Raw genomic sequence first — 14,655 nt, 5'->3', positions numbered from 1 at the left:
TTTGAATTTACTTTTATAACATTTCTGCTATTTGGCTATGGTAACATTTTACCATATAATTAAATCCATTGCAGACATGGTTCGTTTCAGCGTTCTGTTCATTCAGATCATTTTGAAAGATCTGACTCAAAAGATTCACTATATATAGGCAGTGATTAGTCAGTAGAAATTCTTTAAAAGAATAAACTACGGTATTGGTTAGCCATCCACAACTGTCTTAAGCCTCACCTGTTTAACCAACTAGTCAGAAGTTAGAAAAAAATGAAAAGGGTCCTATTGATATTGTGACATATAAAGTAAATATATATATATATATATATATATATATATATATATATATATATATATATATATATATATATATATATATATATATATATATAAATAAAGGAAATTGTATAGTATTCATCAACAGAGATCAAGGCACAGATCACAAAGCAAACATTTCTTTAATTTTTTCAACAGCTGTAAGCACCACATAGAAAAGAAAGAATAAAAGCCCAAATAAATAAAGAGATCAAGATTTTAAGTAAAATGTGACATGTGCTTTGCTGGACATCAGTAGCAACCATTTTTTTATTTGGCATATACACCATTTTAAGCTTAATGCTAATAGTGTCAGTGATTAGGAATGGTGCATGACACAAGACAAATCATATACAAAACAAGCATGCAGGTGAATTTAGTCTCAGCAGTGTTGGGGAGGAAATTACAAGATTACAATGCTACAGAATACCATTTGAGGCTACAAAAACCTCTGAAATATAACAGGAAAAACTTCTAATTTAGAAAAACATTCTTGTCCCTGACATATGAGACCACAGTATTTCTGTCTTTTAGACTTTTAAAAGTCATGATCTCACTGATGTACAATCTTCAAACCCTCTTAAAATAGCCCCTCTTCATTTAAGGGCTCTCCATTCCTCCATTAGTTGGCTTTACTGCGTGTTTCTGAGTTCCTGGTGAAGGTTCGAGGGCTAATATGGGCGATATAATCCGTCTGAAATCGAGAATTTGGTGTGCGTCGCCGTTTCCTTTCACCTTGTGTGGTGAAGAACGCATCCTGGAAACGCATGCTGGACGCCGTGGACTGCAAAGCACACATATACATTACATTCAAACAAAATCCATAGAAGGTCAAGTATTCATCGTCCATGATTAACGTGGTTTGAATTTCTGTTTTAAAACCTTCCTGGTCTGCTGTCATTTGTTACGAGTTGTTTGATACAGAGAATTTTTTTTTAAATTCTTAATTGTTTGGAAGGGAATAAGACTGAGAAAATGAGGACATTTTTCTGTGAACTAGCCTTTCAAAAAAAAAGGTCAGTGAGTGAGAACTCACCAAACGACCTTTGACTTTTTTGGGAAGGTCTTCATCCAGCGTGTAAATGTCCTCTCTCTTCGCCAGTACTTGGGATCCATCTTCAAATTCCACCTACATACAAGAACACAGGACAAGCGTGAACAGTTATTAAGGTATCAGCAGAGCAGCAGTAACTGAGAGAATATGACTGCAAGTGTGTGTACCTGATACATGTATGAAGTATTAGAGCCAAGGTACTTGGCTCCATAGAAAAGTCCATCAGGCCACTTCACCTGAACAGCCTCCCCCACCTCAGGAGGCCCAAACTGGGCACAATCTCTGCTCTGCAGGGCAAAGAGAGAACAGATTTCACTCTCGTGTCAGGATGCCAAACAAACAAAACTGTGTGCTTATTTTGTATGGACTGTACAAATGCATGAAAAAATATGTTAGGCCTGCGCTATTTGTGAAAAATAAGAGGCTGTCAACTTTGTAAGCATGTACTGTATAGTTTGTATGCTTAAGTTTGTTTTCATGCTTTAGCTTGCTGAAAACATGCCACAAGATATTCATTAGAACAACTAACGGCTAGCAGCATTAGAAACACTCACCACAATGTCTTCAGGGAATGTATCATTGCTGAATGAGCCATCATCAAACATAACCTCATAGAATGTTTGGGCCATGACCTGGGTAACACGTGAGCTGTAGTAACGAAGGTTTTTGTGTTTGGAGATCACCGTCTGGCCAACTTCTAATTCACTTTTGCTAACTTTCGCTTTCTGGGGGAGAAGAAAAAAAATCTTGATCATGGGCCAATAATGTGATATTTTCTGCGTCTGTTTTTTTTTTTTTTAAATTCAAGGCAATTCATATAGACAATAACATGAATATGCCTCTTCAAAAAGTCAAAGTAGTTGTGCTTGAATGACTACCATTCAAAAAGTTTGGGGTCAGTAAGATTTGTTTTAAGAAAGTAAACCAAGTATTAGATATTAGAAAGAACTGTGACTCCGAAGAGAGAAGTGGTGAAAATTCAGCTTTGTCATCACAGGAATTTCATTAAAAAGAAAACTATTATTTAAATTGCAAGAATATTTTGAAGTATAACTTATTTTTTTTTTAAATGACAAATAAATGCTGCTTTGGTGAGTCTTACTGACCTCAAACCTTTGAAAGGTGGTATGATTAGTTTGACTTTTTTATATTATGTCTTTAAAGTGAAATGCTAACTATAACGTTAAGTCAGTCACAAGACCACCATAAAACAGAAACATGTTTATCTCAAGCCGTCTTTCCACTATCTCCAACAAAAAACAAGCAACAGACTGCAAGTCATTCATTTTAAATGAAGAGTAATGTTGGAGCTGCATGAAGAATTTGCTTTTTAAAAATCGTGCTTTATAATAATCATGACAGAAATAATTATTTTATAATTATTAAAATCATCATTTACATTGAATAACCCCATAAGACCTACTATGTTTTTAATTTGGGGGTCATTTGTTTTGTTCCGATGCGTTCATAAATTAATTATATTCTTTAAAATCATACATTTTACAATAGTCAATATGTCGAAGTAACACTCGCTGCATTACCACTTTTGAAAGTGCCACTAGGGGAAGAAATGCTAAAGACGTATCTAAATGTTGTGTGCAGTGGAAGGGCGGCAAAACCAGGACTCTGTATAGACCAATGAATGTAGTGCATGTCAAGATCAGTAAGTGAATGTATGAGGCGATTCAGTCAGATAACCTTGTGGAAAAGCGCCAAAATACTGCGATGTTGCTCTACAGATCAAATTAGAATTCCCGAGTTCAAATCCCGACTTGAGGACCTTTCCTGATCCCACCCCCTATCTCTCTCGCACTTCACTTCCTGTCAGTTCTGATCTGTCCTAACATAACAAAAGCAAAAATGCCAAAAATAAATCTTAAAAAAAAAAAAAAAAAAAAATTCTATTCAATGTATATGGTATGTTGATATGTTTGTGTTTTTAGTAAACTGGTTAAAAACAACCGATTAAAATGTACTCACAGCACTGGAGCTCCGTGACTGGTGCCTGTGACAGGTGATGAAAACCACATACGGCCAATCATCAGGCTCCATGGGTACTCCAGCTGCGTGTGCACAAGTGACATGGAAAGAGGTTGGGCAACGACCACATGAGCATTGAATACATGCTCCGGACACCTTCTTTATCCTGTTACGGCAATATATACACTTCTACAGAGAGAGAGAGAAAAAGAGAGAGAGAGAGAGAGAGAGAGAGAATGACAGAGCACCCAGATAACAACAGTAATGTCAATACTTTGTCTAAATATGGAAACAGCAGTGTAGGCAACATTCATTTTAGTTTTAGTACTTCATTGGTGTGTCGAAAAGCATTCATTTGCTTAACTTTGATGGGCTGTTGAGGCTTTTATAATCGTTTTAAAATTTCCACTGTCTATAAAGGTGTACGTTTATAACTTACCAGTTTATATCTCTGTACAGGTATGGCACTGATGTCAATAGGAGCTCTCTTCACCACGTCGATGAACTTGACCTCAGGGAGGCCCACAGCACACATCACATGGACCCATCTATAGCATGTATAATGCATGAGACACTCAATGGATTCCCCCACATCTAAGACCACTAGCCCAGCCCGACTGAACTCTGATTTCCTTATTATTAGAAATACCAGAGAATGTGTAAAAAGCATGCAGGGTCTCCTGCTCTGTTTTTTTTTTTTTTTTTTTGCATTTAATACAATACTATAATAGAATTAATGGATCTAAATAATGGAGATCACCTGTCATCTGAAGTTCTCTTTAATGCACCTCCCCTGAGGTTACACAAACAGCATCCCTGGTTTACAACAGGTACACACAAACAGTCATATTTCAAAAATAAATAAATAAATAAATAAATGAAAAAGGCAAGCAAAATTGTAAGTAGACCAAAAAATGATAGTGATTCAATCTGAATTATTACATACAGCTGCCAGGTCTCCGCTCACACATCTGTCACATGTCCACACTGGGCTGACATCATTAGCAGCAACACCGTAGCAACCTGCAGACCAATTTAAAAAAAAACTGTTACATTCTGTACAATATTAGGCTTGTGTGTTTACTTACGACGGTAATCACTTCTTGAATATATATACCAAGGAATGCTTTATAAAACGTGTGAAATCATGCAATTATTTGCAATCTTTTTATTTTATTAATAGCCAAATTTTCAAACCATTATGGAACAATATGTAATGGGAAACGCATGACACAAAAATGTAATAAAATGTTTCTTTCTTGCACATTATACATCTAACATCAGTTTAAAATTGAGGGGGAAAAGAGATTTCCAATAATACTATAATAATCTGCTTTAGTGCAACGGCAATATAAAAGCCAGTTACTTAAACTAGCAACAGCATGTTAACTTAATAAATCAAATGTGCAAAAATAAATAAATAAACAATTAATATCTTGGAGGATTTTCACACATGAAAATAATACTTTAAAAGTAACTTTTACATTTTAATACCTGTATTCAACAAGACTACATTAAACTGAACAAAATTTACAGTTAAGATTTTAATACATTTGCAATAAAATGTATTTTGAATAAATGCTATTTTTTTAAATGTTGTATTCATCAAAGAATCATAAATATTACATAAAAGCATAATTGTTAAACATTTAAAATAATTAAAAAAAACAAAATTCTTGAGCACTAAATAATCATATATTTCTGACACTGAAACTTGAAGTAAAGGCTAAATGATGAAAATTCAGTTTTGCCATCAAGTTAAATTGGAAAATATATTCAAATAGAAAACAGTTATTCGAAACTCATTCATTATATATAGGCATTTTTCATGTGTTAGGTTTTTTGTTGAATGATGTCAGGAACGTACTTGCATGAACTTGAACACAGCAACTATTACAGGCCACAAGAGGACTGGATCCATCCTCCTCCAGCAGTGTGTTCAAGGGACATGGGCCCTCCTGGTACGCAAAGCAAATTTCAGGGATCAAAGGTCGTGATCTGAATCCTGCCTCCTCCGAACATGACCCCTGAGACTCTGTCGTAGCACTCATCGAGACATCATGCCTTCTCTCCTCTAAATTATCAGGCTGTGAGAGCAAAAACAAGAGTATGAAATATCTTGTGTGATACAAAGCACAAATCAATACATGGTGCGTGCGTGCATGTGTATATAAATATATATATATATATATATATATATATATATATATATATATATACATACATATACACACACACACACACACACACACACATATATATATATATATATATATATATATATATATATATATATATATATATATATAATATAAATAAATAGAAATATATAAACAAATAGAAATAGTATATATATATATATTAGTTACCTGATAGTATGGCATGAAAAGGGTGCAGACAGCACAGTGTGGAGAGGTTTTAGCTGCAGCTGTGTTGTATTCTCGTTCATATTGAAAATGAGCTTTTCTGTGCTGCCACATATGCACTAAAGGCTTTGCCCATTCCTCAGTTTCGGGCTCCTCTTCTTTAGTTGCACAGTCCTCTAAAGTCTCTGAGACACACACATACAAATATTTATTCTAAAACTGTCAATTGAACATGTTCATTTAACATGATTAATTATATAACTTCACACAACTTCTTAAAAGTACACGTGTGCATGATGTGAGACAAAGATGTCAGTCTATACATAGATGAATCATTTACAATACTAATCAGAATGCAACAATATATTAATAATAATAATATTAATTTTGTCTAATGACAGCATGTGATAAAGATAAATATTCAGGATTCAGGAAAGATTTGTAATATAATAAAACATCATAAAATGCTATTAAGAAAAGTACTATTATGACAATTGTACAAATTCCTTAAAACATTTAAGTGGTTAAACATTCACCATCATCGCTGGCAGTCTGCTGTTTCACAGCACTTGGCACTGCTCTTGCAGTGGGTTTTCTGAGGGGGTGGCGCCAACTCTTGGCTGTCTTCTTAACAGTTTGCATGTGATACTGTGAGAACAAAAAAAAAAAAAAAAAAAAGATGCAAAGAGAAGATCAGTGAGCGAGAGATACTTTCCAAAAATACAAAATACAGTTGCTACCTTTATTGTGCATGTTTGTGTTCATAGTATGTGCACATGTCATAATGCTTTGACACTTTTACCAGTAAGTGTTCTGATTTATGTGTACAGAAATTTTCCCTTGATTCAAAACAGTTGTAAATTAATATAAAGGTTTGTGGTCAGTACGGTTGGAATACTTTTAATTAACATTTTTATTCAGCAATGATGCATTAAAGTCACAGTAAAAACTCACAGTAAAAATGATCAAATATACATAAATTCTCTAAATATACAAAAAATAGAAATATATTAAAATGTAAAAATAACAATAATAATAATAATAAGTTAAAAACCCCACCAGTGTCTGTGCGTCTCTGTGTGCAAATTTTTGTTTAGTTAAGCTATGTTAATGCTAAAAGAGAAAATGACATGACAAAACCCAATCAGAACAAATATATATAAAACAAATAATAAAAAAAAATACATAAAAATATCTCAAATATATATATATAAACAAAATAAATTAATGATTTTTTTTAAGCCCACCAGTGCCTGTGCTTCTCGTTTGTATGCAAAATTTTGTTTAGGTATAATTAAATTGAGTTAACCTAAAAGACAAAATTACATGGAAAAACTAAATCCAATCAGAGCACATCTGTTATTAAACATGCAGGTAAAATTTTTGACCGTTGAGATTTTAATGTGAGCAGGTTCATCCTGTAGGTTATGATTAAAGCTGAATCCAAAGCAATCAGCAAAATGTCTTTTCAGCACGATCACTGTTTCCTAAGGACAGAATCTCAGAGCTATGTGGAAGATGCATTTCTTGTCATGGTATAGCACCAGAACTCACAGTACAGACTTCCCCTGGCTCCAGACCCGTTTCCACATATTCGGGGTCACTCATGGTGTTCTCCTCACTGGATTCACTGCTGCTTTCAGCACCTTTATCTCCTGATTCACACGACTCAGAGTCACTCACAGACCCATCATGCTCTGACTTTGCACCTTCGTAATACTCCTGATCTTTAAACTCTTCCTCCTGAGGTCCCTGAGAGCCTGCCTGCTCACTGAGCACACAAGCTTCAGCTGTTTCCAACTCCACATTCTGCTGCTTCAGATCAGGAGGTGCATTTGGAGCCATGTCTCCAGCAGAGCACTGCATGGGAATGGGCTCCAGGTTGGTCCAGGTCTGAGTACTTGGTGAAGAGTTTGGAGAATCTGAGAACTTTTCTTGTTGGCACCCTGATTCCGACCACATGTTGTAGGACAGCGAGTCATGGGCATAATCTGTAAGACTGCTCACACCTGTGGTAAGACCAACTACCAGCTCAGGCTGCAAGCTCTCAATGAGCACTGCAGGATTCTGTGAGCTGAGGTTTTTCCAAATAGTGAAAGGTTTGGACTCAACGTAGTGACCTTGGGAGGATGTGAGAGAGCTTGAATGCTCCTCGAGACTTAGAGAAGTTTGTTTGTCCTCTCCATCTACTGAGTTACTGGCCATTTCAGAGACACGGGTGTCCATTAAGTCCACATCTTCCATGGTAGAAGATTGTGAAATACTCTGAGTAGTGATTTTAAACTGTGAAATGGACTTATTTTGAGAGTCCTGGTCTGTTAGTGGGATGTGTTCATGTCCTTCTTGTTTAGACTCTTCTGGTGGCCCCCATTGTGGAACCAAGGAAGGAGATGCTGGTTTTGCTATAAAGGTGTCTGAGATTGAGTTCTGTGATTGGTTTACACCTTCTCGGGGTGTAACAAAGGGCCAATCAGAACAAGTCCCCACATCGTCTGTTATAACAGGAGGCGAGTGTGATTTTTCCAGATGGAGAACAGGTGCATTACTGTTCGGACTCTGAGGTCTGTGATTTGCGGTGTCGAGTCGAACAGCAAGAGTCAGTGAGGGCATTTCGGGTGCGAGAGATTGAGGGTTGACTCTCTCTTCTATGAGCTCGGGCATTAGAAGAGGCATTTCACAAAATGAAGTATTCTGGATTTCAGAGTTTGTTCTGTTTTCTGAGGTTTCCAAACCCTGAAGAGCAGAGTCTAGACGGATCGAGCTTTGCTCTTTGTAAAGTGCTGATGTGCCGCAATCGATGCTGGTCTCAGTCAAGATATTGGCGACCGTCTCTTCTGTTTCAATTTTAGCTTGTTGGGAATCAGTTTCTGAAAATAAAACCGCAGCACCAGTGGAATTAAGTCTGGGTGAATGGGTCACAGGAATAGAAGGTGCACTTGTTACTGAGACAGGTTCACAGTTTAATGCTTGATTAGGACTTTCAGCAGTTCTTTCTGAGTCCAGAGTCACATCTACAGTGACGCTGCTGTCTGAGGTTGATTCAGGTCCAGGCTGTGTAGTGGAGTTTGAGTTTGCGGATACTCGATCTTCATTGAAAATTAAAGATGTCTGGGAGCTTGGGTGACCTGGATCAGGGTCACTTTGTCTAGATGTGAGGGTGAGTGGAGAGGTGGAGAGTTGCTCAGAGGAATCCTCTTTGACTTGTCTTGTTGAGTGGGCCAGTAAGTCATTCTCCACTCTTGTTACTTTCACAACGCACATTTGTCGACATGGACCAGTGAGCCCTAAAAAAAAAAAAAGAAAAAAAAAGACAAAACAATAAAACAGAGACATAAGCAGACATCTACTGTTGTAAAATGTTAGGATTTTAATGCTTATTCTTACCAAATACTGCTAATATTGTGAAATATTATTACTATTTAAAACAACAGTTTCACTATTTAATATACTTTCAATGTTATTCATTCAAGTGACGGCAAAGCTAAATTTTATTATCCCTTATTCCTAAATCATTCTAATATGCCAACATTTCTACATTGTCAGTGTTGAAAATGTTTGTGTTGCTGCTTAATATTTTTGTGGAATCAGTGGATTCATATTTTGTGGATGCATTTTCAGGATTCTTTGCTGAATATAAAGTTTAAAAGAACAATGACACAAACAATGAACACTACATTTAATACACTATTTATTAATCTTTGTTAATGTTAGTTTATAAAAATACAGTTGTTCATTGCTAGTTCATGTTAACTCACAGTGCATTCACTAATGTTAACAAAAACATTTTAATAATGCATTAGTAAGTGATTAAATTAACATCAAGATAAATAAATGCTAGTAACTAAAGTAACTAGTTACTAATAAACAACCTATTTATTCTAAATGTGTATATTATTTTCCACATTTTAACTATTTATTCACTGCTAAGTAATGTTTTATTTAATAATTATTATACATTTTCTTTTTTTTCTTTTTTAAATCATACTAATCCCAATAGTAGTGTGCATTTAATTATTAATTTATTCAGATAATTCTTTATTATGTTGCCATTTTTCGAACAGGCCAGTCAAAACAATTATACCATACTAAACCATATATCACAAGTTTTCATTTGGATTAAACAAAAATGCCATGTCGTGGTGAACTAGGACTTACTTAAAACAAAATGTCTTCCACTGATACATAAACAATGTGTTATCAGAACGCATCACAGTATATTCAAAAATGAAAAACAAACAAAATAAATAAATATGAAAATGCATTTACATTTGTTTATGAATCAGAAAACAACTGCAAATGGGAATGTATTGAAGGAGGACGCGTATTGTGAATGAAGAATGCATTACACAAATAATACCAATACCAGCCTTTTAATTCACCTGAGTACTGTGATTCTTTCTGGTGTTTCTCTGAGTTTTCATTATCCTCGTTTTTCGATGTTAAAGCTGCCCCTCTACTTCTGCGACCCTTCACTGGTGCAGAGTCCACAGTCTTCAGTCGTTTGGAGCATGCACGTGGATGATGGAGACTGTTGATTCAAAAAAGGTGAATGATCCAACAGTGCAAGAGTGATCCAAGAGTGTGGACTGCTATAACAGCATTTTTGTTCCAAATAATATATATAGTGATTGAACTCTGCATAAAATATGTTTAGAAAAATGCTAATGGATATTTGCCATCATCTGTTTCTACTTATAATGCTAAGGTCTGATAAGGTAGACCTTAAAGAGGAAGCTGACTAAAGAAGGTATAGCTTTGTTGAAACCCTGCTAATACCTTGAGGTGGAGGGTGCTTTCCTGCGACGTCTCTGAAGCCAGCTCTGCAGCTCCGGTGTGGTGCTGGGTGTGGCCAAGGTGTGATCCAATGGACATGAGTCTTTGCCTTGCGTCCAAGCCTGATAGCGATCTGGCTGGAATCGTCTAACAAATGGATCCATGGAGATCTTCACCATGTCCTTACTGCATGTACACTACAAGAGGACAGGTTTTCTCAAAAAGAGACCATCAAATGTTCACCATCTGCAGATGAACGTAACTTGAAAGTGCCAAATTTACATTAGCAACAGTTATTATTAAAAGCTTCTTAGTACCTGCGTAGCAACCTTTCCATAATCGATCCACCGGATGCTGGCGAAATTGGTGGATTCAGCACAGTTGAAGCCGTGGTTGAATCCAGCATGGTAGCCATAAGGAAACGTGATCATAAACTCCCCTGCTTCCTGTGTTATCTGTATAATATATCAGTGTATTTTAAATACACAGGAGGAGAACTGAGACACCACAACATTATTCTTAAAACTAAAATAGTTTAGAAAATTGCCTTATCAAATGGTATGCTGTATTTCTTTAGTACAGAGGGGGATATCAGTGTCATCTTGTGTCTCAGGAATGCCTCACAGCTTTTAAAGCTGTTAGGAAAGAAACCTAAAGACAAAGACACATTTATCACACCCAGTACAACACAAAGGAAATAATTATATCTAAGTTAGCTAGATACATACATACTCCCTTTTTTCTGACCATGTCCTGTCCAGGATATCTAATTTGCCTAAAATGTCTAGGTTTAAGGCCTTGTTTTGCTATTGAAGTGCTCTCTACTGTTCTCATACATGATATGCATGTGTGTGTGTGTATGACACCAGCTTCTTGCACAGCATGATTGCTGATAATGTACAATCCCTGCACGCTTTTGGTCAAACTAATTTTGAGTTGTCATTTTCAGGTAGTATGAAAACAATAGGAAAACAAAGCCATAACCTGAACATTTTACTGCATTTATAACCTAGATATACTGCGTACAAGCAAGTATGTTGAGCTCATGCATTTCATATAAGATGTTAACATACTGCAGGCTTCTTTAAAAGACTATTTTATAGAATTTGTACCTATAGCAAGACGCTCCAATCTCTTCCCATGTTCTGGAGGGATGGCATACCTGTGACATTGATATTTAATTATTTATTTTATTTTATACAAATTCTAGGTCCTCTAAGGTAGATGAAGAAAGAAGACTTAAGAAACACAGACAACCGCAGTCAGTCTTACCAGGATTTGGGCTCCCCGAAGTGTAGGTAGTTGATGCTATAGAGGTCCATGTCCTCCGTGTGCCAGGAGAAGCTGGTTTTCCACATGCCAAAGTACAGATAGGGTGTGTTTACACCCTGAATAGACACTCCACAATCCTCCTCAATCACATCCAAGATTGAGTTCAGGTGCCCGATGTTCCACTCTTCAATGTCCTGTGATAAGAGCGGCACACGTTATCTTAATTCTCACCTGCTTACCAGAACAATACTGTTAACAGAACAATATATATATATATATATATATATATATATATATATATATATATATATATATATATATATATATATATATATATATATGCGTTATGCTGGATGTTTAGAGGAAAAGAGCTGTGCTCCACCTGGATCCTCACCTCATCATAGAGTGTGCCGCTCACATCAGCACCATAGATGGGCGAGACGAATGTCAGATTCTTCCAGTACTTCCTCTCCAGGTCTTCATAGTTCAGGTAGCGAGGTGTGCAGTACCTGAGTAGGTAAATCACACATCTCCAGATGGCCTTAACGAATATAGGTCAATCCATCATTTAAAGGAATCTTATTACCGAGTGCAATAGAAGTCCAGCATTTAACAATGCACAAAAGAAACGAAGCAGAGGTGTTTGTAAACTACATGGCATTGTATGAAACTGTATTTCAAACAACACTTTCCAAAATAATTTTTGTTTAGATACTGTTCAATATGTGGAGTGTTTTTTTTTTTAATAAACACATCTGCTGTCAATTATGCACTGCTTTGCTTTTTTGGAAATATGAAATAATAACCTAGGCTGTAGGTTATGGCTAAATATTGTATGAAGAAATGGAAAGAATGTGAATGCAACCCACAGAATATTAATGCATGCACATACTGTGTTTAAATGTTCTTAGAGTAGAATAACAGTTGTCACTTACATGTCACTGTTGGCCAGTCTGCGGAATTCTTGCACAGTGAGCGGTTTCTTCTGGATGTTGTACTGGGTGAAGAGCCCTGATTGGCCAGCCACCATCTGCTGAATAGGTGCTTGAATGACGAAATCATCAATATCATCGTAATTGCGACGTGGCTTCCAGCCCTTGGGTGGAATAACCTGTGGAAATATTCAAGATCTACTATTTGTGATCAAACAGAGTGTGTGTGTGTGTGTATGTGTGTATTATTTTTTTATTACATGCACATAGATAAAAGAAAAATACTAAATAAAATGTTATAGTTATTTTTATATATTGCCTGTATTTCTATTAAAGTTATTAACGTATGAAGGTTACAGGATTACACGTTATTATTCTATTACTATTTTACTATTGTTAGATTATTGCATATAAAAATTATTTACCAATTACTATTATAGTTTATACATTAGAGCTGTGATCTTGTGAATATAAACAAAATATAATAATGAAACATTTTACTCTCTGATGCTGTGCTTTTTTGAGAATAAAAACAAACATACAAAGAAATGAGATTTTATTATAAGTACGATACACATTTTACCATCAATCACATGCACAAACATACCGACCTTAGCCAGTCCGGCACGATGAGCTCCCTGAGACTCCATATAAACCAGGTACTGATTGAAGTCCTTAAACTCCTCCATGGTAGGTCTGAAGGTCATGATCTTACAGGCAGGGTTAGCCGGGGCACTTGCCCCAACACCTGCCATCCTGACCTCTCCCTGCTGCCTCCCAGAGGCTCTACCTGCAGAGCACACCGTGTGCAATTATACTTCCACTTCGCACTCATGATTACACAACAAAACATGCTGTGATTAACACGGTTACAAAAGTCCAACAGCTTCTTCTCGCATGCACTCGACTTGTAATTTAATAAACATAATGATTTGGATCCTAAAATTTCATCCCTGCGATCACTGACAATCAAACATACAGACATGATCAGACAGTATGCATATTTACATCACTGTCAATTCTAAAGAAATGTGCCATAAATCCGTATTTATAAGTGAAATCGGCCCTATGTATCTTAATTCGTTATTAAAGCACAATGCAGCATGTCTAAAAGTGTCATTTACAAGCGTCTAGTTGCAATGAGTTTTTAATGCAGGCCCACTCCCATAATCTGCTGATAAAACAATGATATAAAAGCCGGGCTAGATATAGGCGAAATACCTATATAAAAACTTATCGCATGAGTGTCAACTGCCTGCGGTGTGATTTTTATCGTTTAAACTACACAGTTTACTGTACTCAAATAGGTTTATTTACAGTTAGCTCATTAGCTGCTAGAGTGACCATATTAAATGTCCACTTCTTCTAGTCTCGTTGTCAAAGTTCTTCACTGAGCCTGTAATAGCGAGATGAAGCTGTTCCCCCGAGCATCCGTTCTCTGTCATGTGCATTGATTAGAAATACCTGTGTAGTGTGTTCGTGGGCACGCAGTCCAGTCCCTTTAAACAACCCAGCTGTTCTACTTCATGACAGCTCTCTGCTCTCACACGATTTCATTTCTGCTTCTCTTCGTCTCGCTCTAGACTCGAGAGAGCGCAGCGCCATCTGGTGGACTGTAGGTTATACAAATACGTCACAAAACAATGCAATTCAAATGTATTAATCTCAAAGGTGGAGTTTAATTGTTGACATATATATATATATATATATATATATATATATATATATATATATATATATATATATATATATATATATATATATATGTGTGTGTGTGTGTGTGTGTGTGTGTGTGTGTATTGATTTTTATATGATAAATGAAAATAAATAAATGAAATAATAAAATAATTTTTAAAGATATGAATTGGCTAAATAACATTTTTGTTTATGTAATAAATACATTCTTCACAGATTAAATAATAAACTTTTTAAATGATAGACTTTCCATTAGGTCAATAGATATTGTTCATCA

General features: G+C 35.9%; 1 protein-coding gene across 9 annotated transcripts; it reads right to left on the bottom strand.

The window, feature by feature from the left end:
- Window positions 1–430: 430 nt before the first annotated feature.
- Window positions 431–14,259, bottom strand: kdm4c (lysine (K)-specific demethylase 4C). 9 transcript variants are annotated; one of them, XM_043243521.1, is made up of 22 exons: window positions 14,148–14,259; window positions 13,295–13,473; window positions 12,687–12,862; window positions 12,146–12,260; window positions 11,752–11,945; window positions 11,592–11,641; window positions 11,027–11,130; window positions 10,797–10,934; window positions 10,483–10,676; window positions 10,086–10,234; window positions 7,261–8,990; window positions 6,243–6,354; window positions 5,710–5,891; window positions 5,208–5,427; window positions 4,287–4,363; window positions 4,101–4,156; window positions 3,780–3,888; window positions 3,341–3,529; window positions 1,915–2,085; window positions 1,528–1,647; window positions 1,343–1,435; window positions 431–1,090 (listed from the first exon to the last, which is right to left on the bottom strand). In XM_043243521.1, the coding sequence occupies exons 2-22, from the start codon at window positions 13,436–13,438 to the stop codon at window positions 929–931; spliced, it is 4,485 nt and encodes a 1,494-aa protein (XP_043099456.1). In that variant the 5' UTR covers window positions 13,439–13,473; window positions 14,148–14,259; the 3' UTR covers window positions 431–928. The 9 variants fall into 9 exon arrangements, 7 of the variants coding, with proteins under 7 accessions (XP_043099456.1, XP_043099463.1, XP_043099468.1 ...); XM_043243528.1 differs by lacking the exon at window positions 1,915–2,085; XM_043243533.1 differs by lacking the exons at window positions 13,295–13,473; window positions 14,148–14,259 and having other exon boundaries at window positions 12,146–12,292; window positions 12,687–12,822.
- Window positions 14,260–14,655: the final 396 nt, after the last annotated feature.

Source organism: Puntigrus tetrazona, chromosome 1, assembly GCF_018831695.1.
Source record: "Puntigrus tetrazona isolate hp1 chromosome 1, ASM1883169v1, whole genome shotgun sequence".
In the NCBI taxonomy this organism is placed as follows: Eukaryota; Metazoa; Chordata; class Actinopteri; order Cypriniformes; family Cyprinidae; genus Puntigrus; species Puntigrus tetrazona.
This window is presented reverse-complemented; position numbering and strand designations above follow the sequence as displayed.

Bases quoted from the DNA above. Each gene is read 5' to 3' on its own strand.
- kdm4c (XM_043243521.1), bottom strand. From the start codon at position 13,438: ATGGCAGGTGTTGGGGCAAGTGCCCCGGCTAACCCTGCCTGTAAGATC. The intron at 6,355-7,260 runs GTGAGTTCTGGT...TTGTTCTCACAG, and splicing joins AGCCAGGGGAAGTCTGTACT to TATCACATGCAAACTGTTAA. The intron at 5,892-6,242 runs GTGAATGTTTAA...TGTGTGTCTCAG, and splicing joins GCAGACTGCCAGCGATGATG to AGACTTTAGAGGACTGTGCA.